The sequence below is a fragment of the Lissotriton vulgaris genome, unplaced genomic scaffold, assembly GCF_964263255.1.
Source record: "Lissotriton vulgaris unplaced genomic scaffold, aLisVul1.2 SCAFFOLD_6399, whole genome shotgun sequence".
NCBI lineage: Eukaryota > Metazoa > Chordata > Amphibia > Caudata > Salamandridae > Lissotriton > Lissotriton vulgaris.
In genome coordinates, this window is record NW_028254845.1 from 32,737 (window position 1) to 56,754 (window position 24,018).

General features: G+C 41.9%; 1 protein-coding gene across 1 annotated transcript in view; it reads left to right on the top strand.

Moving 5' to 3' along the window:
* PSMD8 (proteasome 26S subunit, non-ATPase 8) overlaps positions 1-24,018 on the top strand; it is a gene marked incomplete at its 5' end in the record, with an annotated part of 54,506 nt that overhangs the window by 13,126 nt on the left and 17,362 nt on the right. Inside the window, 3 exons of the mRNA XM_086951774.1 lie at positions 6,321-6,423; positions 8,365-8,530; positions 23,649-23,749. Coding sequence (XP_086807900.1) covers positions 6,321-6,423; positions 8,365-8,530; positions 23,649-23,749 — 370 coding nt within the window. The remainder of the gene's footprint in view (positions 1-6,320; positions 6,424-8,364; positions 8,531-23,648; positions 23,750-24,018) is intronic.

Genomic DNA, 24,018 nt, shown 5'->3' on the forward strand with positions numbered 1-24,018 from the left:
AGCCCAAAAAGCGAAGGCACAAACATCAATCGCTGGCTTAAAAATGTTCAATCGTGACTATGGGGATAAGTCTCATCGACTTCTACTAAAAGCCTTCAGTGCAATGATACCAGTACTCTATGGAGCAGAGATCCTTTATTTGAGCGGTAAAGGAGTCTGGGACCAAGAGGAAGGAAAATGTCTGAAAAATCTCTTATCCCTGCCCCCATCAGCAATGGTGCAAGCAATAAGAACAGAACTAGGAACAACGGCTTGGGGGGTACAAGCACAAGTAGCAGTGATTAGATTTTGGAAACGCCTTGAAAATGAAAAAGGACAAAAAGTTGCACAATGGTGTCGCAAAGAGATACAATTAAGTAATTTAAACTGGGCAAAAACGAGCAAGAAGAGAATGGTACAGGCCTGCGAGAACATAAAAGTGGACATATGCCAAGATTCCCTAAAAGTAGAGTGCACAAAAAAAGAGCTAAAATTTAATGGACAAGAAGCCACTAGAAGCGCGGATAGGGAATACCTTGGTAAGAAAACATCAGTAGGGTTCATGACGAATTCATGGGCAAAGGAAAACTGGTTCCCTTACCTGGATACCCTACCAAACCCGTGGTTTGGACAAGAGATTCTAAGGTTGCGCATTGGGATTAACCCATGGCTAATAAGTAAAGAAATTAAAACCAAAATGCTGGATCCCAATGGGTGTTGTAAATGTAGGCTGGGTACAAAAGGGGATTTAGTGCACATTCCAAGTGGACTGTATAAACATCTTAGATCTGCGTAAACTCTGGCTGCGCACTATATTTGTAAAATATGGTATAAGAACTCGGGTGCAAGCGATTGAGCTCATTACAGAATTGCCTAGTATCGACATTGCTATTGCTTTAGGGAAGTTCATAAAGGTACTACAGAGATCCATAATAAGTCAATAATAATATTTTTAAAATTTTATAACGAATGAATTTAAATCTTATATAGAAGAATTGGTCGGTTTTATTAACCCATACAGGGTAAGGATTTTACTAAAGAAACGATTGTATGAGCATCCATCTCTAAATATCATGTAACTAGGGGCAGATCATTTTATAAATTGCGGTAGAACATTTTAAAGTGTATTTAATTAGTCCGTGTCATGCTGGGGTAAAAAAGAAATAAAAAATTATATTAACTGTTTTGTATTTGTCCAAAGATTACGATCTAAATAAACATACTTTTTGACTTGACTTGACCATCATTATTTTGAAGGAAAGGCCTCCCGGTGGGAAGATAGTGCAGAGGATGAAGCCTGATGTGGGTGTTAACATAGTGGGTAGAGACAATGATGTGTTTAATCTGTGTTTGCCCAGAGAGTTTAAAGCTGTTTTTAGTGACAAATTGGGTTGCCTTCGTGATTACACAAATAAGATCATACTCAAAGATGGGGCTGTACCAGTGTTTTGCAAAGTACGGGGTGTGCCTCTAACTCTGCGTGACTCCATGCTTTCTGAGCTTAACTGGTTGAAGAGTGAGGGCATCATTATTGAGATGAAGGCAATTGAGGGGCTGCGCCTGTCCTCATGTGCAAAGCTTCTGGCGAAATAAGGCGCTGTGTGGATCAATGGGGGGCTAAATAAATGTGGTTGCAGATGAGCACCTGCTCCCCAACATTGCGGAAATGCTAGCATTACTTGATGGGGCCATAGTTTTTTTAACACTAGACCTCAGGACGACGTATCATCAAATTAAGTTATATGATGCCTCTATGAATCTGACCTCCTTTATTACTCCTTTTGATTATGATCAAATTTGTGAGGTTACCCTTTGGGTTGAACTCTGCTATTTCGGTGTTTCAGAGGGCCACAGAAGAAGTCTTAGGTGGTGTTTCTGGGGTTATGATTTACCAAGATGACGTTTTACTGTTTGGCACTACTCAAGAGGAGCATTATGACAAAGCTTAGCAGGTTTAGAGACGGTTTACAGAGAGGGGCCTTAACCTGAGGGAGAATACATGCAAGTTTAATCTCTCTGCTATGGAGTTGTTGCAAAAATTGTCATATGCTTTGGACAACCTGGTGCCAGGTAGGAAGCACTATTCGGCTAGACTAAAACCTTCCGCTCCTTGGTTCTCGGAGAAACTTAGAAAACTGAGATTAATGTGCCGCAGACAAGAAAGGTTATGGCGTTCAAAGTTAGATCCTGCGGACAGGGAACTCCATAAGATTTCTTTGAAACATTACTAGGAAGCTATTACGGAAGAAATAATGTTTTATTATTCAAAGATGATGGATTCGTCTAAATCCTCTAGGGAACTTTTTAAGGTCATTAATGAATGAATGATTACACATTTCTATAGCGCATGGTTACCCTAAGGCATCCCAGCGCTTATGTGGTCAAGTCATCTCCATTAACTTTAGCAGAATAGGAAGGTTTTCAGCATTTTTCTAAACCTGAGATGGTTCTCCTCCAAGCGGATAGCATCTGGAAGATTGTTCCAGAGCTTTGCAACCTGTAGAGCGAAACGTCTGCCCCCGGTGCGCGATCTCCTGATCCTGGGGATTGCCAGTAGATTCTTATTACTGGATCTCAGGGTTCTGCATGTTTGATAAGGCATAAACAAGGGTGCAAGAATGTCTGGTCCCGAGTTATGCAGGGCTTTGTGAGCAATAGTCATTGCTTTAAATTGAATTCGTTGTTGCACAGGCAACCAATGCAATTGCCTCAATGCTGGTTTGACAGAGGTTCTGCGTGGGATGTTTAGTAGCAATCGGGCAGCACAGTTTTGAATGGTCTGAAGGATCTTGATTGTCCCTTTAGGGGCCCCTAGATAGACTGCGTTGGCATAGTCTAATCGTGATAGTATAAGGGATTGGACTAGGATCCTTCTAGCCTCAAAGGGAAGTAGTCCTAAAATTTTTCTGAGTGCTCTCATGAGGGCGTAACCAGTCCCCGCTACCTTCCGGGCTTGGACCTGAAAATTAAGGGCTGGGTCGAGCCACACTCCCAAGCTCTTAATTTGCTCCTTAGGGGTTGGAGGCTGCCCCAAAGAGTCCGGCCACCACATATCCACAGAGGTAGGTGGTTTATGTCCTAACATCATGACCTCTGTTTTAGCTCCATTAAGCTTCAAAAAAGAGTCATTCATCCAATCCTGAACTTTACTAAGACAGGAGGATAGGTTGTTATAAGTCGTCTCCTGCCCCGACAGGGAGATGATAAGCTGAGTATCATCAGCATAAGTTACCAACTGTACTCCCCAGGGTTGCACCACCTCAGCCAAAGGTCTCATGTAAATATTAAATAGTCGGGCTGAGGGATGACCCCTGGGGAACACCACATTGGAGCTGTATTGGGGCTGAAACTATGTCATCCTCAAATACTGAAAAGGTCCGATTGGACAGGAAGGAGCTAAGCCAGTTCAGTGCGGTCCCAGTGACACCTATATCACTCAATCTCTGAATGAGAATCGCGTGATTAACGGTATCAAAGGCCGCACTGAGGTCTAATAGTAGTATGGCCGCACATTTCCCTTCGTCCAGAATCTTCCTGGTTTCCTCAATTACAGCCACCAGGGACGTTTCAGTACCCTGTTTACATCTAAACCCAGTCTGGGTGTAATGTAGCAGATTATTAGCCTCAATGAAGGTGGATAGAAGAGAGTTAACATGTTTTTCCGCAATCTTGCTAACAGTGGGCAACAGGGAAATAGGGCGGTAGTTGGAACAATCGTCAGGATTGAGGTTGGGCTTTTTTAATAACGCTCTTACTCTTGCTTGTTTCCACATGGTTGGAACTACCCCTGAGGACAAGGATGTATTAATCACATTCTGCATCACAGGGGCTACTGTGTGCTACTGGAATTCCCTTACTGCTTCGACAATAACTCATACCGTTGACTTCTCAGTCATTTTGTGACACAATTTCGGATTTCTTCACCTCCAAAATTAGAGATACATATCTGGCTCTTGAAGTTGCCAATGTTGGACAGTCCACGTCTTTGATCACAGTAATGGAGGAACTGGCTTCCTCTGAGACTTTCCCCAGGCTCCTCACTTTTCCATTACTAGTGCAGGAGAAAACTGACAGATTGCTTGAAGGTGTTAAGTCTGGCTCTCCTTTAGACCCATGTCCCCTTAAGATATTTAAACGCTGTTGAGATGTAATTACACCACATCTTACTGCTGTTCTGAATGTGGCTATCTCTGAGGGACAGTATCCTTTGTCCTGGAAGACGGCAGTGGTAAAGCCTTTGTTGAAGAAGCCTTCCCTTGATCCTGTGGAGCTTAAGAATTATCGTCCGATTTCGTTGCTCTTGGTCCCAGCCAAGAGTCTTGAAATGCATCTCCGTTTTCACCTTTCTTCTTATCTCAGTGACCATCAATTGCTGGACGATTCACAACACGGCTTTAGAAGCCTGCATAGCACGGAAACGGCCCTTACAGTGGTTTTCAATAACATACGTATGCAGGTCATACTACCCTGCTGATTCTTCTTGACCTCACAGCAGCTTTCGATACCCTGTCCCCTGTGAGGCTAGTAGAGCGCCTCAGGTAGATAGGGATCGGGGGCTCAGCTTTGGGGCTTCTTGCTTCCTTTCTGAATGATCGAACTCAGATGGTGAACCGTGGGCCTTTTTTCTCTGCCCCCAAGACTATGGTGTGTGGCGTCCCTCAGGGCTCCTCCCTGAGTCAGACGCTTTTTGACATTTATGTGGCTCAGCTCGCCAAAGTTGTAAGATCGTTTGGGTTGGAAGTCTTATCCTATGCAGATGATACTCAAATTTTGGTGTCCATTACCCATAATATCAGAGATGCAGCTTTTAATTTCAGGCTCTGCATGGAAGCAGTTGCTTCTTGGATGAGTTCAAACTTTCTTAAAGTAAACTGGGAGAAGACTGAGGTGTTGATTTTTGGCTGTAGATGAGATATCTGGTTCAGCGATGGGTGGTCAGATTCTTTGGGTGCCTGTCTCTGCCCTGTCCCACTTGGAAAAACTCTTGGCATCCTGGTGGACAATTCTCTCACCATGAGTAGGCAGGTGAGTAGGACAGTTTCCACCTGTTTTGGGATTATCAGAACTTTAAAGAAAATGTCACGCTATCTTTCATTGGATTCCTGTAAACAGGCAGTGGCCGCACTTGTGATGTCCAGACTGGATTACTGTAATGCCCTTTTATTTGGGCATTAACAGAGCCTTGATTCTACGGCTGCAGCTAGTAAAGAACGCTGGTGCCAGGCTCGTGATAAATCTGCCTAAATTCCATTCCATCTCTTCCTCTCTCAGGGCATTACATTGGCTTCCCATTGACCGCAGGATTCTTTTTAAAACCTTATGTTTAGTTCCTAAGGCTTTTTCTGGTACTGGTCCAGAGGGTATCAAGACAATTTTACATTGTTATAATCCTTCTAGGAAGCTTAGGTCGGCTGATAAGAACTTGCTTACAGTGCCAAGGTTCAGAAAGGTTAGGTAGGGAGGCCGTGCCTTTTCTACAGTGACTGCCAAACTCTGGAACTCCCTTTCCTATGATCTTTCCGGTCTTCCCTCTCATTTACTGTTTCGTAAAGCTCTGAAGACATGGCTCTTCACTCAGTCTGCAGCTTAACATTCCCTGCCTTCTCCATGCATAGTCTGCTTTAGCGCCTTGACGCCCTTGGGCTAAGTCCGCGCTTTATAAGATCTAGTTTCATTCATTCATTCATTCACGTTTAATCTCTCTGAGATTGAGTATCTAGCTCACAATCTTACCAAGGACAGTGTTAAACCCAAGAGTAAATTAGTGAAGACTATTAAGTAACTCCCACTCCAAATTGCAGAGTAAGTTCGTACCCAGATTTGTTAGTCTCACTTACACCATGAGAACACTTTTGAAGAAGGGTGCCAAGTTTTCTTGGTAAGCTTGTTGCCATGTCTGAATTTCAAAATGTCAGGAACACTTTGCACGATGCACCCTCTTAGCAAAGTTTCGACACTGGAATGCCTTCCAGTGTCGAAACCATGGATGCCAATGCCAAGTGATTGGGTGCGGTCTTGAAACAATTGTGCATTGCACATGTGGGTTTGAATTCCACCCCTCTCCAATGTGAAGAAGCAGGTACTCCAGTGTAGTGCAAAATAGATTGTTTATTGAGGTACATCTTTACATAAGAAACGTCCCATCTGCAGTTCTACATTCTGTCTCTACCTTATAATGAATGGCATGATACCACATGGTGCCATTTGATTAGTTGTCCTCCCTGTTCCATGTGCTGATCTAGAGTGAGATGTACATGCAATATTTTTTTTGTCTTTGTCCTGGTTTAGTTGAACCCTTTAATAACTGCTGAGGATTAACCGCATTTGTTTACTTTCCCTAGGAGATATTCTTGAGATTGGTGCCCAATGGAGTATCTTAAAGAAAGACATTCCATCGTTTGAGCGATATATGGCACAACTAAAGTGCTATTATTTTGACTACAAGTAAGTGATGATGTTGCTTTGTTATATTTCTTAATTTGATCTTCATCTGTTGCAACCTTTTTACTCTGCTGTTATGTGCACTTTTCCTGCATTACACACTGTGGGCACGGAGTATAATGTTAAGTAATAAATGCTATTTTATTTAGGAGGTATTTGTGTATTAAGTACACTTCAATAAAATACCAAGTCTAGCAAAAAGCAGGGCCAGGAAGGACTGATTTAGGGCAATGTCAATGCTGGAGTGTCAGTGAAGACTACAGGAGATGTGATCATCAGGATGTTAAGTTGTAGATTTTACAAACTATATTATAAAAAACAAATCACCTTTTCAGCATACTTATTTTAGTATTTTCCAATCAGTTGGCAAAAATATTTCTTCAGATTCTTATGTACATATTATTTTGCTTTCTTTTGTGTACTCTAACTCTGCAGACTGATAATTCATCTATCCGGTTCCCATGGTTTTGGCTTTGTAGAGGCACAATACAACTTCCTCTTGGGTTACTTGAATACGGAGGTAGTCTCATTTTTGGTGGAAACATTAGTTCAGATTTTTGTCCTTCTAAGTCTGGTTAAATTGCCTTTGAATTTTCTGCCAGACACAGAAGAGTGCCCTCCTTTGTGCTGCAATTCATTCACTGTCTGCTGTAACTTTCACATTGTCAGATGCTCTCCTATTTATTCATGTATGAAAGATTGGGATCATAAACCTGCCTTTGCTGTTTCACTGCTCCTTCTTCTTTCTAAAGGGTGCAAGTTTGTGCTTAAAGGTAGCTGTATATTTCGAAATTAGACATTGAGGTAAAGGCGCATAGATAATTCTATGGCGTTTGTGACATCTTCTACCAGCCACTGTTGACTTGTCATGTGTGATATTTGAGCTTGTACCAACAGTGTTAAAAACATAACTATGGGTCTCAAAATAGAAAGCTGTGTTGGTTCAAAAGCCAGAGCTGGGTGAAGTCTGTGCACGTTAAATTGAACCATTTAGCAGCTATTTAAAGGTGCTTCTTATGTCTTCACTAGAAATTTCAGATTACCTTTCTGCTTAGCTAAATAAGAGAGAATAAAGATATGATTCTGTTAAAGCCCCTTGCTATTTGTAAGTATTATTTTAAAAAGGGAAACGGAGTGTTGTATGCCTGTCATAATATTTGAGATCAGTAGAATCCTTTGGTACTTACATATGCTTTTTCTTTGAAAGTATTAGGCTGTACATTGATTCTCTTGACTGTATAGCACCTTTACACTGCCCATCGTTTTATCCTTACTGCAAACAAAAAAGGCCCTATTAAAAAGAAGGTTAAAAAGCTATTTTTTTGATCAAATGTACTTTTTTACACCTACTAGGAATAAACAAATGGATTATTGGTAGGTGTAAATCCAATTGCAAGTTTTGATTTCTCCACCATGATTGTGAAGAAATTCTCACTTCTTAGCAAAGGGAGCTACTGTTCACCCTGAGTGGTTTTTTTTGTATAGAGAGCACTCCCTAACAGTGGGACTACAGGTCCCTTTAGGAATAGCCTCTTGACATTCCCACCTTTCACAGCTTAGTAAGCTTACTTCTGGGACTGTTTGTGAATCCCAAAAAGTAGTTAATCTGCACCCTTGTATCGATGTAATTCTGCATGAGCAGATGTATTTTTTTGTTTGGTAGTGTAATCTATGTCCATTTACATTAACAGTGAATAACTAATTTATTAGTCCTCCTGCATGTTTGACAGACAAGTACATTTCTTTAATTTGCGTGAAAGCTGTACGGCTGACCATTTTGGTTCATAAATCATTTGGAGTGCAGATGTACATATGAAAGGAGTGAATTGACCTGGGGAAAAACTTGAGATTGCAGAACATGGTAGAAAGAGAACCTCTTTAGCTCGGAAAAGTACCATGTTGCATTGCTGCTTTTGTAATTTTTATGATTTCTTTTTCCCACAGGGAAGAGTTGCCAGAATCCGCCTACAAGCACCAGCTTCTTGGGTTGAATTTGCTCTTTCTGCTTTCCCAGAACAGAGTTGCTGAGTTCCACACAGAACTGGAGCGACTTCCAGCCAAGGACATCCAGACTAATGTCTACATTAAGCACCCAGTCTCGCTTGAACAGGTAATGTGACAGTGGTGATTGTATACTGTGTGTGTGTATGAGCACAGCATGTCCTATCGGTCTCTACATATATAGCATATCCGTATTAATTGCCATGGATTTTGTAGATTTTGTAGATTTATATATTCTACTACACGCACATATTGCAGTTGTCCTTTAAAAGGTACAAAGTGAACTTAAGTCTTCTGGCAAGTCACCAGATGTAGAAGGATGACATGTCAAAGCACTGCCTAAAGTGGAATGAATAATCATTTGGGAATACAGCTGGGAAAATCCTAATGTTCTTCCTCATGTAAAGTGCTCTGATACCTCTGGGTCTAGCCAGCGCTATATAAAACGTTTCAAATAAATAATGGGATTGGGGGTGTTTTCATTTGATTTCTCCACACGTTTCCTTATACCAGTACCATTGAGCGCTTGAAGCAATGTTATTTACCTAATCTCACTGTTGGAGGCAACATAAGGAATGACCCCTTCCAAAAAAGCACATGCACTGTCTATGGATATACTGTACGGCACATATTGGCCCTCAAGAAATATGGTTAAAAAAAAGCTCCAAGGAAGTAAATGTCATGTGTTTCTTGAAACTGATTTTACCTGATGGGAGGTGGGAACTTACCATCACATCCCTATTCAGAGTAAGCTTCTGCCTGCTGCGATGAATAGCCAGCCCTTTCTCTCTTTCTGGCAGTCCCCTACCAGCTTCCACATTCTGCTGTACTTCCTTTGAAGGTAGGTGGTCCTAAACTACACTTTCAGAAAGCAGATTATTAATTTAGCAGGAGAGTGCATCTAACAACTTATTGAACACACACTGGTTTGGTCACAATGCAGCTGTAAAGGAATCTGTAATTATTCTGCGTAAACTATAATGGCACAAGCAAGAGGCAGTTCCCCCGAGAAATGTGTTCAATTCACCAGTACTGAACAGCAGTGTAGTTAAGAATACAGCACAGTGAAATTACCTAATCAATTTGGAAAAATCAAGAACAATTTTAAGCAAAAAACGCAAAATGATCAAAATTGGATAAGCGGAAGCAAATAGAATTTTTAAAACCCAAAGCCACATGGAAAAAACAAGGCCCCAATTGAAAGTCAAACTTCTCGAGTGATCACTGCCTAGGCTCAACTTTAAACTGATTGTAATGGAGCGGAGATCAGGAAAGCCAAGCAATTCATACCGTTGAAATGTTCTGCCATGTGACTTAGTAGGTTTGCTGGTTCTCAAAGTCCTGGGGTGGCATGGTAAACAAAAAAACGATGCATTAAAACCAGACTGGGGGTGAGTGTTTGATTTATTCAGCACCCTGTCCTTCATTTGTTCTTTTTGCTTTTGTCACCCCAAGGGGGACTGGTATGTCCAGACGGGGATCCCGTGCTCACTGTACCACTAGATTCAAACTAGCCTGGCTGATGCACTGAAACTGGTCTAATGATGCTTGTTTCCGGTCAACGGAAGACCTGGCCAAACAGTTTGGGCTGGACTGTCCCCATGGGGAGCAGGGTCAAGGCTGATTTGCAAATAGCTGGGTCCAAACAGGGGTGGCGTTGTGAGCAAAAAAACGATAAATTAAACCAAAATCTGTGACTGAGGGTGAATGTTTTATTTATATAGCATTTCATCCATAATTTGTTCCTTTTGCTGTTTTCAAAGTTCTGCAGTGGGGTACGGCAGAATGCCGAGGTTGGAAAAGAGCTCTCTAAGTCTGATGCATTGTTTTTGAGCTCCAGCTGAAGCCTTCAGTCTTTGCATCAAAGGCTGAGAGTGAGTCAAAGCAGGATTCCAGAGCTGCAGAAGTCACTTCGCCACTGGAGTGGATTTGCAGCCTTGCTCCTGTCTGAGGTTTTACTTCAACCGTTGTCACATTTTTTGTTCTCCAAATCCACCAGTGGGGCAAAGCTGAAAGTGAGATCCCAGAAGTGTGTGTAACTTTGAAAAGTGCCCCCTGGTCTCCCCTGTAGCCATCAAGGCCTTAGGGTAAGCATCCTAACACCTGGCCTATATCAGCCAAGTATTTTTCAGGGTCCAGTCCAAAGTGGTCACCTGGCCTCCTTTAAAACAGGAAGCCAGTAACAGAAGGCACACTTTATGACCCTTGGAGTGCAGTTCCACTTCTTGTGCGTGCCTACACCTGCATGAGTTGGGAGTCCTTGGGGTGTCTTTTCTCTAGCAACCAGGTAGAGTTTTATTCTTTGTTTTTGTCACTTCCCAGGTCAGTAAAGTACTGGGGAGTTGGTGGTAAGGTGGCTGTCCCCTGTTATGCACTTGCCAGTGATTTATAGAATTTCCAACACCTGATCTGATAACTTTCGAACCAAAGCCAATCTATACTTCCTATACTTCTCTGTACTTCCTTCTACATTTCAGACCTTCCCAGACTTCGTCAGACAAGATGGCCCTAGCCTTTATTTGTTGAATGCCACTTGGGATTTCCTTGACAAAAAGAATAGCATTCATGGCAACCTGTTTGTTTTGTCATCCGGCCCTGTGCCCCTCCAAAACGACCCATTCCTTGTCACTACTAACACCACTTTGCCTTCTTTCACCCAAACTTAAGCTGATTGTCAACAGGAAGCCAATCGTCAAATTTCAACCTATTAAGAGTATTCCATTCTCTGAGGCAGTCTACTTGGGCAAACTGGTTCTCAACCTGTTTCCTCTCAGACAGCACAGAGTATTGTTTTAAAACCTACTCCTCTAAACTAAAAACTGCTTTGACCATTGAATTAGATTTTTTAATACAAAGAGGAAAATAATTTTAAATGAAAGCTTCATGATTCTCTGAAGCAAAGTTACAGAAAGTACATGTTTCATTAATGGGACCAGCTCACGGAAAATGCACCTTTATGTATGCAGTGGGAAACTGCTTTTGAAACATGTTCATTACAGGAACTTTTTCACCCTAGCTTGTCCCACTTTGTAAATATGCAACCAAATCTGCGGGTGTAAAATGCAAAATTAGCTATGCCATGCTCATTTATAAAGTGTTTTTCTGTAAGGCAAAGCACTTTACATTGCCATGTGTCACTGTAGTGGTGAAAAACTGTTGGCCCAGTCAGAGTACATCGATGTCTCTGGAGATATACACTTTTGTCCTATATTTCCTTGGGCTAAATATACATTAATTCCTTTTGCAGTCTGTTGAACCCTAAACTCCATGTTCTGGTGGGAATTTGTGGAGCCATCTGGTCTTTTGGGAACAGCCGCCAACAGAAAATTACATCTGTTCATATAGTTCTATTTTTTTCTTCAAATAAATAAATACATCTGTTTATTTCCAACATAGAAAAGACAGTCCAAAGTAGTGACAGAATATCCATATAACTCTATTTCAGTCTGGATGGTGTGTACATGGCAGCCAGACAACATATCTGCGACTTACATTAGTCAATCAAGTACATGGGTATAATATCTAGTAAATGTCATGCATAGAGAATTGTTTCATAGAGGTAGCTTTATGTGGCAAGAACATTTCTGTTGTATCTCCTGTATCTCATTTATCCACATTTTCACCCGGTTTTGGCATCTTTTCTAGTTTTGAAATAGTATACTTGTTCTCCCACTGTTTGTTCTAATAACCAGAGGTTTTCAAGATTTGGTTTAACAGAGTTGAGCAGCTATCACATTTAACCATGTATAAAGACTAAGCCTGGACCTGAGGTGTGTCCTGTCAAGGACCCAATAACCACATCCCTAAATGGCATCATTGACTGCATTATGGGGGTCTCCTGTTTGGGCTTTTTTAGGTTGGGGGACATTTTACTCTTTGTGACTGGAAACTCTGCACCTGGGGCCCCCGCCCACTTTGTTGTTTAGCCTTGCACCAAGAGCCAACATCATTGAAAAGGCTGACCATATGAAAGCAAGGTTACTATGTGGTACATTGTTTAATTTTGTTTGCTATTGATTTTCCTTTGAGGAAACTTGATGGGACTATTCGTAAACCTCACAGTAAAGGACATGACCCATGGAAAGCCTAGTAAAATAATAGCCATAGGACAAACGTTGCAAAAAATCTAACCTGTAAATGTTGTAAAAGTCTTTTGAGGTATTTCTCATCTCCAGAAGATTATGGTTATCTGTTTTTCTTTAATCCTATTACAAAACTCTGTATAACTCTTACTACTCTATGTTCCAACAAAAGGGTTTGGTAAAGACTGTAGGTAGAGAAGAGGGTAAGACTAAACCAGTAATGTAAAGCCATATACTTAATCACTCAAAACTGTAGTGTTAAGCAGTCAGGCAAGCTACTGAAAGGTTTATAGTTCCATAGTGTATAATGTATGAAACATTTTTGGGAGATTGAAGATAACTTGCAGCATTGGAATGTTGAGAGCTCAGCTGAACACAATGGAGTGGCTCAGGGCCAATAACGACAGTTATAGGCCTGTGGCTCCAAGATTGCAGTGTTTGCCTGTTTCTACCATTTTATTTTAGAATGTTCGACCCTCCTTGGTTGGAATGCTATAATAGCCTAATGCCCTTTTACTTAGAACTATACTTGTTGTTAAAGGCCCTCACCTGTATACACATTACCAAAGCATTGTGCTGTATCACACTATCCTTTAGAGATCACCTTTTCCTTTGAAATGGCCACTAGATTTGCACAGACACAGTTTTACTGATCAAAATAATATAGCACACAAATGATATTGTGGGGAAATCTGGTTTCAGTGAATATGTATCATCCATGCATCACCAAGTAAAAGTGTCTTGATTTGTTTTGATCCTATTAAAATCTTTGTTTCTCCAGTATTAGGGGTGTCTTTCATAGATTCGCATGCTTGAATAATTCCTCGTCGAAGTGGGAGTCCCACGGTACATAACATAGTAGTAAGAATCATATATACATAAATATATACATATATATATATATATATATTAAACCCAGATTGGTTCCGCTCTCCTCTTGTTTTTCAGCGCTGCTGGCAAGTGCGTCGCTTCACGCGGTAGAACCAAACCGCAATATGTCCAAGCTGCGTTTGTCCCCAGGACCTCCCGGTTTCCAAACAAAAGAAGCCGCCACTCCAGTCAATGTGTTTTTCAGAAATCCATAGTTTTATTTTTCGAACCTCTGCAGCATATTATCACAGCGAAAACCAACGCGTTTCGTGAGCTCCCAACTCACTTGATCACGGTTGTTACAAACACTGTTTGCTGAGAATAATTTAAAAGGGAGTCCCTCCCCCCCCATCGGTCACATGATTTCGACCATGTGTTCCTGTGACACTATGGCCTTCTGGGATTCGTAGTTTTGACATTCCAAAATGTAATTTCATGTTATTTTCACAAGAAAAACTTTTTCAAACCCTTTCCCCCTGTTTGACTGTTTTTTGTAAATCATTTTTCTGTTATATACATTCTCAATTCCTTCTGTACAGGAAATGGGCGATCACCCAGTGGTTACATACCGCAGAACCAAAAATTTGAAGGACCAATTGATCCATAGCCATTTCATGAACCGCAAAAAAACACCTTGGCTGAAAACAGTTGGATTCAACAAATGTTACAATTGCAAAGTTTGCGAGATAGCGAAACCAACTAAACAAATTGAAATGGCCAATGGAAAAATTTGGAAGATCAAAGAACTAATCACTTGCAAAAGCCAATACACAGTCTATCTAATTGAATGTCCGTGTAAGCTACGCTATATAGGAAGCACTATTTGTGAACTTAAAAAGCGTATCTTAGAACATACAAGGGCCACAACAAACAAGGACAGAGGTAATGCTGTGGCCAAACACATGGAGACAAATCACAATGGCAACTGGCGACATCTGAAATTTCTAGGACTGGAAACATTGCCCCCAACAGAACGGGGGGGACATCGAGAAAAATTGTTGCGCCAAAAGGAATCACGCCATATCTTGAACTTTCGAACAATGACCCCTTTTGGTCTGAACCAGTCCGAAGAACTTTATGTACATATTTAAAATAATGAAAGCCTTCTCTGAATGTACTCCATATAAACTATTTTCCCTCCATAACCCCACGTTACAAACCATCATATAAAAAATCTCTGGGATATTTAATGACATAATTCAACACCCCATGCAATGTCAGCCCACCAGAGGGCTTCAAAAGGTCTAAATAAAATAGACCGGGACCTACGAGATAAACAAAATGACTCCAATGATTATTTGTCAGATTTTTGAAAATGAATGTAGAAAAGACTCAAACGATGCATAGTAGGGAAACATTGAATTTGCAAAAAATGCCATATGCAAATGATAAGCAATGTATCTACATGACTGAGTCAGCCCACTTGAGGGCTTTTAATTTCATTTTGAATTTTATTTCAATTTTCCTGTACAGAAGGAATTGAGAATGTATATAACAGAAAAATGATTTACAAAAAACAGTCAAACAGGGGGAAAGGGTTTGAAAAAGTTTTTCTTGTGAAAATAACATGAAATTACATTTTGGAATGTCAAAACTACGAATCCCAGAAGGCCATAGTGTCACAGGAACACATGGTCGAAATCATGTGACCGATGGGGGGGGAGGGACTCCCTTTTAAATTATTCTCAGCAAACAGTGTTTGTAACAACCGTGATCAAGTGAGTTGGGAGCTCACGAAACGCGTTGGTTTTCGCTGTGATAATATGCTGCAGAGGTTCGAAAAATAAAACTATGGATTTCTGAAAAACACATTGACTGGAGTGGCGGCTTCTTTTGTTTGGAAACCGGGAGGTCCTGGGGACAAACGCAGCTTGGATATATATATATATATATATATATATATATATATATATATATATATATATATATATATATATATATATATATATATATATATATATAGATATATACATAAAATTCCATAATATGTATATTCCTTTCAAAAAATAAAGTCTTGAAGTACCATGGAGCAAAATAGGCGCATAGAGGGAGAGCTCACTTTAGTAACCTATCCAAGTCATTATAATAGTCCACTTTCCAGCCAATCAGGCTGTAACCCCCTCTAGAACCTTCTCCTCAGAAGCTCAAGCCCTCAGATTTTCTACTGCACGTCGTGTGAAGGGAGTCTCCCTGTGCTCTGCTCAGTTTTTTCTTCATCTTCAAGCTTTCAAATATGTCTACAACAAAGAAGTCTTTATTCAGAGCCTACAACGAAGAAGTCTTTATTCAGACCCTATTCATCATGTGGAAAACTTCGTCTTTTCTCTGAGGACCCTCATAAAAAGTGCATTTATTGCTTATACCTAGACCATGAGGTAAGGAGTTGTAAATTTTGCAGGACCTTTTCAAATAAGACTTTAAAGGATAGAGAGGCCCGTCTCCTTCTGTTGCTTCAGAAGTTGAAGACTTCGGACAGCACTTTGTCTGATATAGAGAGTGTTTCTTCTCGCCAAACTGCAACCTCTCTGAAGCGTGGGTCTGAGTCTGACATTCCTTTGCCATTTCTTAAGATAAAGAAGCTCGTGGACGCTTTTAAGTCAGTCTCCCCACGGGATCTGGCGGCCTCTACGCCTGCGGGACCGAATTCTCTGGCGTTGCAGATCCCCTCTGTGCCCTCGTCCTGTAAAACGAGAACTAGCTCGTCGACGAGCCCGTCGCCGATGGCGAGATCCGTCGACGTCCTAATGACGACGACTACCTCCCTGTCGACGACGATGACCACTTCGTCGGTGCTGATTCAGGAGGTCAGGCCTATTTCTTCTATTATCAAGATCACGTCGACGACGAAGAAACCAGTCTCGTCGACGGCCCAGTCCAAACGTCATTCGTCGAAGAAGGCTTCGTCAACGTGTCGCTCATCGTCGACGCCTGCCTCTTCGTCGACAACGGCCACTACCCCGTCGAGGACCTGCTCCTCGTCGACGGCTACTTCGTCGACTGCAACTTTGTCGACGTTACAAACTTCGTCGACGACAGCAAAGTCAACGTCGACAAAAGTCCTCGTCGACGGCAACAGTTCCTTCGTCGTCGGTAACCTTGCCATCATCGTCGACGCCAGGAAAGTCTTCAGCAAACTCGACGACAATGTAGTCGACGGGACCGTCAACGGCTCAATTCTCACTGGCCACTGCAACCAGTTTCACAGTGGTTACGGCTACTACTGTCAAACGCCCAGCTCCTTTGGTTTTGAGCCCTTTGCGCCATCGCTCAAGTCCTCCGCCTCAACTGTTTGCCTCTGAGGAAGAGGGTGATTCAGATGGCTCCTATGTGGACGATAACATACGGGCTGCTAGTAGCCCGTCGGAGTTACACATTAAATACCAGGACTATGATGACGATGATGATGATGATGATTAAGAGTTGCACGTCTCTGCTCCGGAAACCTCGCATGCTGGTGAACATGATGTTCCAATGGCACAGTTGCCTATGTCCTTGATCTCCAATCTGCAATACATGCTCGATGACTACAATTGTTGTTTCCCACCATCCACGCCGGCTTCTCCACTGCCTCCCATCTACACAGCCATCTGTTTCACTTCCACAAGCCGGCTCACCTACTCCACAACATCCTGTTCATGTGGATAATGGCAATAATATGGATATTGACCCAGATGAGGACGCTGCAATGGCAGATTGGGACGCTTACCAGGCACAAACTCAGTCTCCTCCTCCAACTTCTCCTTTGGTGTCGCCTCCAGTTGACATTGGGGGTTTCCATCTTTTGATGTCGAGAGCTGCCAAACTCTTTCACTTGCCTATGGTTGTCAGACAAGAAGACTGCTTTCTATATGATTTTAAAGATCAGACTTTGAGGCGGGTGCATTCTATTCCGATCATAGACTTCATATGGAAAGAAGGCCTTAAACTTATGGAACAGCCTAATTCTGTTCCTGCCGTGCTTCCACGTATTGACAAGACTTATAGGGCACCTGAGGATTCGCCTGCCTGCTTAGTCTCTCAGCCAAAACCTGACTCTGCCATTACACAGGCTGCACAAAAGAGGTCATGTAATCAGTCTTCTGCTTCGACATCACCGCCGGATCAGGATGGCCGCCGACTGGACACCCTCGGCAAAACATTTTCCACGATGGCTGCAACCACTGTACGGGCTGCAAATTCTTTAGTCATCCTCGGCCGTTATGACCGACAGATATGGTCCGAAATTGCTGTCTTGGTCGACCTCATACCTGAATAGTCTAGAGCTGAAGCACAAAAGATCATGCAAGAGGGTGAGAAAATTTCCTCTGAAATCATAGACTGTTCTGTTGATATGTCCTCGACTGGCTTCCGACAGTTAGCTGGCGCTGCAGTTTTACAGAGACGAGGCTGGCTCAAGTCTCCGTCCTTTCGGCCGGAGGTACAAGTTAAAATACTTGATTTGCCCTTCGATGGTGAGTCGCTCTTCGGTGAACATGTGGATGACAAATTGGAATCTATTAAAAAGGACACAGATACTGCTCGCGCCCTCGGTTCTCTGCAATACCGGAAGAGGCATTTTCGTGGAGCACGTGGTCGAGGCTCATCCTCTAATTTTCGTGGCTCCTCCCAATACCGCTCCTACGGTGACAACAGGCAGCGTTATTCCAACCAATCGCAGTCTCGACAGACGGACTCCAGGCGAAAAACCACTTACAGAGGTGGTAACTCCTGTAATAAGAAATTACTTTCGCAACATCGTCTTTTCCCACTCTGCAAATTGGAGGCCGCATCTCCCAAAGTTTTTTCAATTGGTCACAAATAACTTCGCATCGTTGGGTTTTGGAGGTCATCCAAAAAAGGCCATGCTCTGTTATTCATCAAGTTCCCACCATCTGGTCCTCCTTCAAAACATCTAAAGGAACTGTTTTCACAAGTTGCAGTTATGATTCAAAAAGGTGCAGTCGAAGTGGTTACTCAAACAACAAGGGACGGGCTTTTGTTCCCGCTTTTTTCTTATCAGGAAGAAGTCTGGAGAGTGGCGCCCGATTTTAGACCTCCGAGCCCTCAACAAATGCGTCAAGTCCAAAACATTTCGAATGCTGACCTTGCTGGAAATCTTACAGTTCATGAATCCAGAAGAGTTCCTCTCCACAATCGACCTCCAGGATGCATACTAAAGCACTGCCAATTCAAGGTTCTACCTTTTGGCCTTTGTTCCGCGCCGAGGGTCTTCACAAAGATCATGGCTCTGGTTGCGGCTTATCTACGCCTGCAAGGCATACAAATCTATCCTTATTTGGACGACTGCTTAATAAGGGCACCAACCTTTCTCGCAGCAAATTGCCACACTCAGACTTGCCTTTCCCTCTTCCGCAAACTGGGTCTTTCCATCAACCACGAAAAGTCACATGTCCGTCCCTCACAACAGAGAGTCTTTCTGGGAGCATTAATAGATACAAGTCTCGCAAAGTTGTTTGTTTCGCAAGAGCGCTTAGATCGTATCATCAAACTGGTAGCTCTTCTACACTCCAAGAGGTCCGTTTCTGTCCGGATGTTAAAATCCTTTCTGGACATGACCTAGTCCTGCATACCACTGATCCCCAATTTCAGGTTGCATATGCGAGTCCTTCAAGAAGAATTGGACAAGCAATGGCGGCAAGTCTCGGGGTAGTTTAACGACCAGGTCTTCCTGACCCCTCGCATCCAGGGCGCATTGGAATGGTGGGCTCACCTTCCAAACATCACAACAGGGCGTCTATTTCAAGAGCCGGCCACCACGCTTACCCTTACGAAGGACGCTCCCTTAGAGGGTTGGGGGTGCACACCTCGAGGAGATGTCAATAAAGGGCAAATGGACAGTCGACCAGCGCAAGAGGCACATCAATCGGCTGGAGCTTCTGGCTATCTTTCTCGCCCTGAAATCATTTCGACTACTGGTGGAAGGGGAGTCTCTGTTGGTGTGTAGAGACAACACCACCAGTATGCACTACCTCAACCAGCAAGGGGGTATGAGATCTCTCCCATTCTCCCGACAGGCACAACAGATCTGGAAGTGGGCAATAAACATCGTGTTCAGTTGACTGCAGTTCATGTCCCGGGCATTTCCAACCCCCTTGCAGACTCTCTCAGCAGATCGGCCACAGACAACCATGAGTGGGTACTCCATCAGTCAACTCTGGAGTATGTTTTTTGCAGGTGGGGCCAACCCGATCTGGATCTGCTTGCGACTCCACTCAATCGCAAATGCCTACCTACGCAAGTTGGCATCCCCACAAAGGATCGAACGGGAATGCATTTTCGATCAACTGGTCGAACAAATTCATGTACGCTTTTCCGCCGATCCCTCTTATACCTCGCTTTCTGAGCAGAATGAGGTTTCAACTGTGTCACATCCTGTTGATTGCGCCTAGGTGGCCACGTCTGCTGTGGTTCACGGATCTACTTCTTCTTTCTCAGTGCGATCCAATACTTCATCTGCTGCCTCACCTTCTTACCATGACTCAGGGGCAGATATGCCATTCATCCCAGCGTCTCTCCAGCTTCATGCTTGGAACCTGAACACAATTTATTTATTTATTTATTTTTAATATTTCTAAAGCGCTGCTTATACCCGTAGGCGTCTTGGCGCTGTAAGCCAGTTATTTGTGAATGACTCTGAGCATGAATGATTATTGGGTGAACAACCAGGTTTTCAAGAGCTTACGGAATTGAAGGAGGGTGGGGCTTTGCGACAATGAGTTTGAAGGACCTCTCTGTAGTCCGGATCAAGATTCAGATGTGCAACCATTAAAACCTATAAATTAAAATGGAAACGGTTTTGTGTTTGGTGCCATTCGGAAAACATTGATCCTATGCTCGCTACCCCTGAGCAGATCTTGCCTTTCTTCCTCCTGTTGGCAAAATCGGGACTTTCACACTCCTCCCTCAAAGTTTTCCTGGCAGCACTTTCCCATTTCTGACATGATGGTTCCACGTCTCTGTACTCCTCTGGGATCATTTGCCAGTTCTTTAGGTGTCTGTTCGGATGTTTCCACCTATCCAGCGTCCTCCACCGTCTTGGCGTCTGAATCTGGTCCTCGCCCAACTTCTCAAACCTCCTTTTGAACCTATTCACTCAGCAGAATTGAAATTCCTTACTTGGAAGGTTTCCCTCCTCCTCGCACTTACGTCATCTAGGAGGGTGAGTGATATCCACGCTTTTACCATACAGCCGCCTTTTCTCCAATTCTCAAAGGACGCTGTTGCATTTCGTACAAACCCTAAGTTTATTCCTAAGGTTCCATCGGACTTTCACCTTAATGAACCGATCATTCTCAGGACTTTCTTTCCTAATCCTCAGTCTCCCGCTGAGCGCACTCTTCATTCCCTTGATCTGAAATGATGCCTCAAATTCTACATCCAGCGCACTGCTGCATTTCGAAAGTCTGACCAACTCTTCGTGGCCTACGGACGGCTGCGTAAGGGTCATCCGGTCACTAAGCAGACAATCACTCGTTGGATTTCTTCTGCCATCTCCTTCTGCCATCAACGAGCTGGCAAGCCTCTTTCTGCTCCGGTGCGAGCACACTCGACGAGCGCATTTGCTTCTTCTACTGCCCTGTTTGCAGGAGTGCCTCTGCATCAGAACTGCAGAGCTGCAACATGGTCCAGCAGGCACACATTTACGAGGCACTACTGCCTGGAGACAGTCAACGCTGCGGACACTGTTGTGGGTTAAGCGGGGCTTCGAAACCTCTTCAAATAAGGTGAGCCTCTGTTGCTTCCCGCCTCCTATCATAAAAGGTTTTTTCTTGTGTATATGCAATGTTGCCTGTATATATCTATGCGATGCAACTTTCTTCACTACCTTTTATGATTATTATTGTGGCGTACTGCTTTCTACTCTTATTCAAGCATGTGAATCTATGAAAGACACCCCTAATACTGGAGAAGAACAGAAGTTACTTACCTGTAAACTGTGGTTCTCCAGTATTGGTGTCTTTCATAGATTCACATGCGACCCACCCTTTCCTCCCCTCAGAGGCTCTCTTCTCCTCATGCACTCTTGGTCACTCCTGTGCTACGAAAATCTGAGGGCTTGAGCTTCTGAGGAGAAGGTTCTAGAGGGTGCTACAGCCTGATTGGCTGGAAAGTGGACTATTATAATGACTTTGATATGTTACTAAAGTGAGCTCTCCCTTTATGCTTTCTATGGGCCTATTTTGTTCTATGGTACTTCAAGACTTTATTTTTTGAAAGGAATATACATATTATGGAATTTTATTTTATGTGTATATATATATATATATATATATATTTATGTATATATATATATTGTGTATATATATATTATGTATATATTCATGTATATATGATTCTTACTACTATGTTATGTACCGTGGGACTCCAACTTCGACGACTGGGAATTATTCAGGCATGTGAATTTATGAAAGACACCAATACTGGAGAACCACAGTTTACAGGTAAGTAACTTCTGTTCTTCATCACAATTCAGAATTATAAACAATTTGCTTCATTTTTACTTTACTAATTGTTGTCATTATTCTGAAATGTGTACAGTTAATTTGCAAGTATTTAAATGTCGTTGTTACAAAAATGATCTCCTTCAGCCTTTCTTTTCACACCATCTGTACTCCAACAAGATTGCCGCATAGTTCACTTTAAAACATCCCTCTCATTTTGCTGCCCAAGAAAGAAAAGTAAATATCAATCTCCATGTTAAAAAGAATAAGCAGCAGTGTCTTAGAAGATATAGCCTGACATGTAACCTCTGTATTTGAAGAACAACAAAAGAGACAAGTTAAATACAAAATGTAAAGGCATCTTTATTTATTGCTCGTTCGCGACTCACCAGAAATCGACTTGCGACCCACCACTTGGTCGCAACCTGGTTTGGGAAACCATTATATATGATCATTTATTCAGTTGTACGTTTTAAAATGCCCATGTAGTTGCAGTAATTGGTTCATTGCAATGTTAGTTACGCTTGCTGGAATATATATATATATATATATATATATATATATATATATATATATATATATATATATATATATATATATATATTCATGTTTGTTTTCACATTTGCTTGCATTGGTTTTCTAGTTAATACTTTTCAATAATGAACATGTCTTTATAGCAATGTATATCTTAATGTTTCTGTTATTTTTTAATAGTATGCCATGTTTCACAGAATATAAGTAGGTTAAAGACAGAGGGACGTCATTATTGTTAATTCTGAAAATGTTCCACGTGTTCAGACAGAGTATATAAAATGGAACAAAGCATTGTTGGATAAAGAGGAACTTCGATCCAGGGACTCCATACTGAAGGTCATGAAGAAGCTGTAAACACCTTTCCTTGTGGAAGGCTACGGAAAAGGCACATGTAGCCTTCAGTGAGGTTAACGGTTTGCTCAAGGACACAGTAGTCACTGAGGTGCAGAGACGAGAACAGCAGCTGTCTTCTTTTTGAACGCCGCTTCTGTGATTCAGAAAAAGTATGCTGGTGGAGGCCATCTATAAAACTCGTATTTCTCTTTTGTAAGATCAGCTTAGTTATCTCAGGGAAAAGAGGAGTTTGGGTTGTCATTGTAGGAAATGTATAAAATACTGTCAAAATGTTCGAATATTTTCGGTTGTTCTGCCGAGTAGCAAATATCCTTGCCAATGTTTTGTTTATTTTCATAATAACTATTTGTGTGCACAAGCATAGTATTTTAATAAATCTAGAAAATGTAACCTTTTGTTCCTATTTGTCTTGAGTGTGTCTATTAATAGTTGAAAGACAGTTTAAATTCTATTAACTATTCCTGTAAATCTCATAAGACTTATCTTTACCTAATAAGCACCTTACTCAAGTAATGCTCAGTGAAGTGTGGGAGATTGCTGTCCTGCAGGTTCTCAGTCTCATATTGGCACACAGACTACGTCTTTAATGCCAAAGGTTCAAGAAAACCTATTCCTGGGCCATGTTCTTGAAATACTGAAAACATATTGGTTCATTTCTATGTAAATGACAGAAGATGCTTGATTCTTCCCTGTGCGCTTGTCCTTTGTGCCAGTTACTTTTTTATGCATTCAAACTAATTTTTTTTTTTTTTATTAACATAAGTTCAGAGATGGCATACACATTGTTGCGCATACAATAGTTAAGTATTTTGTACTGAATAATCAAAGCAATAATGGAATCCTCTGTTACTATGATAACCATGTTTAAACCACCAGCTGGTCTTTTGTGCTTGAAAGTAATTAATTTGGCATTTTGATAAGGCTTTTTATATTTTCTTTCTTTCAGTATTTGATGGAGGGCAGTTACAACAAAGTCTTCTTGGCGAAAGGCAACATCCCGGCTGAAAGCTATACATTCTTTATTGATATTCTTTTAGACACTATTAGGTGAGTTCCCAAGCTTCTCAGTAGTGATTTCTTTGTACATGGAACACGTAATGCACAGTTTCCGTTGGTACGACATGGAGCCAGTGTGAAAGGTTTGTTGTGAGTAAAGTGATTTGTCTAATGAAATGCAGATGGCTAAATTCAACTCAAATAGCAGGTACAAGTTCTGGTATGGGTGTAGAGGTTACTGAAGCAGGCACAAATTATATTTTGGGATGCTAGAGATTTTGTGGTGACTTCACAATTCTGCATTCCATAAAGAACACAGC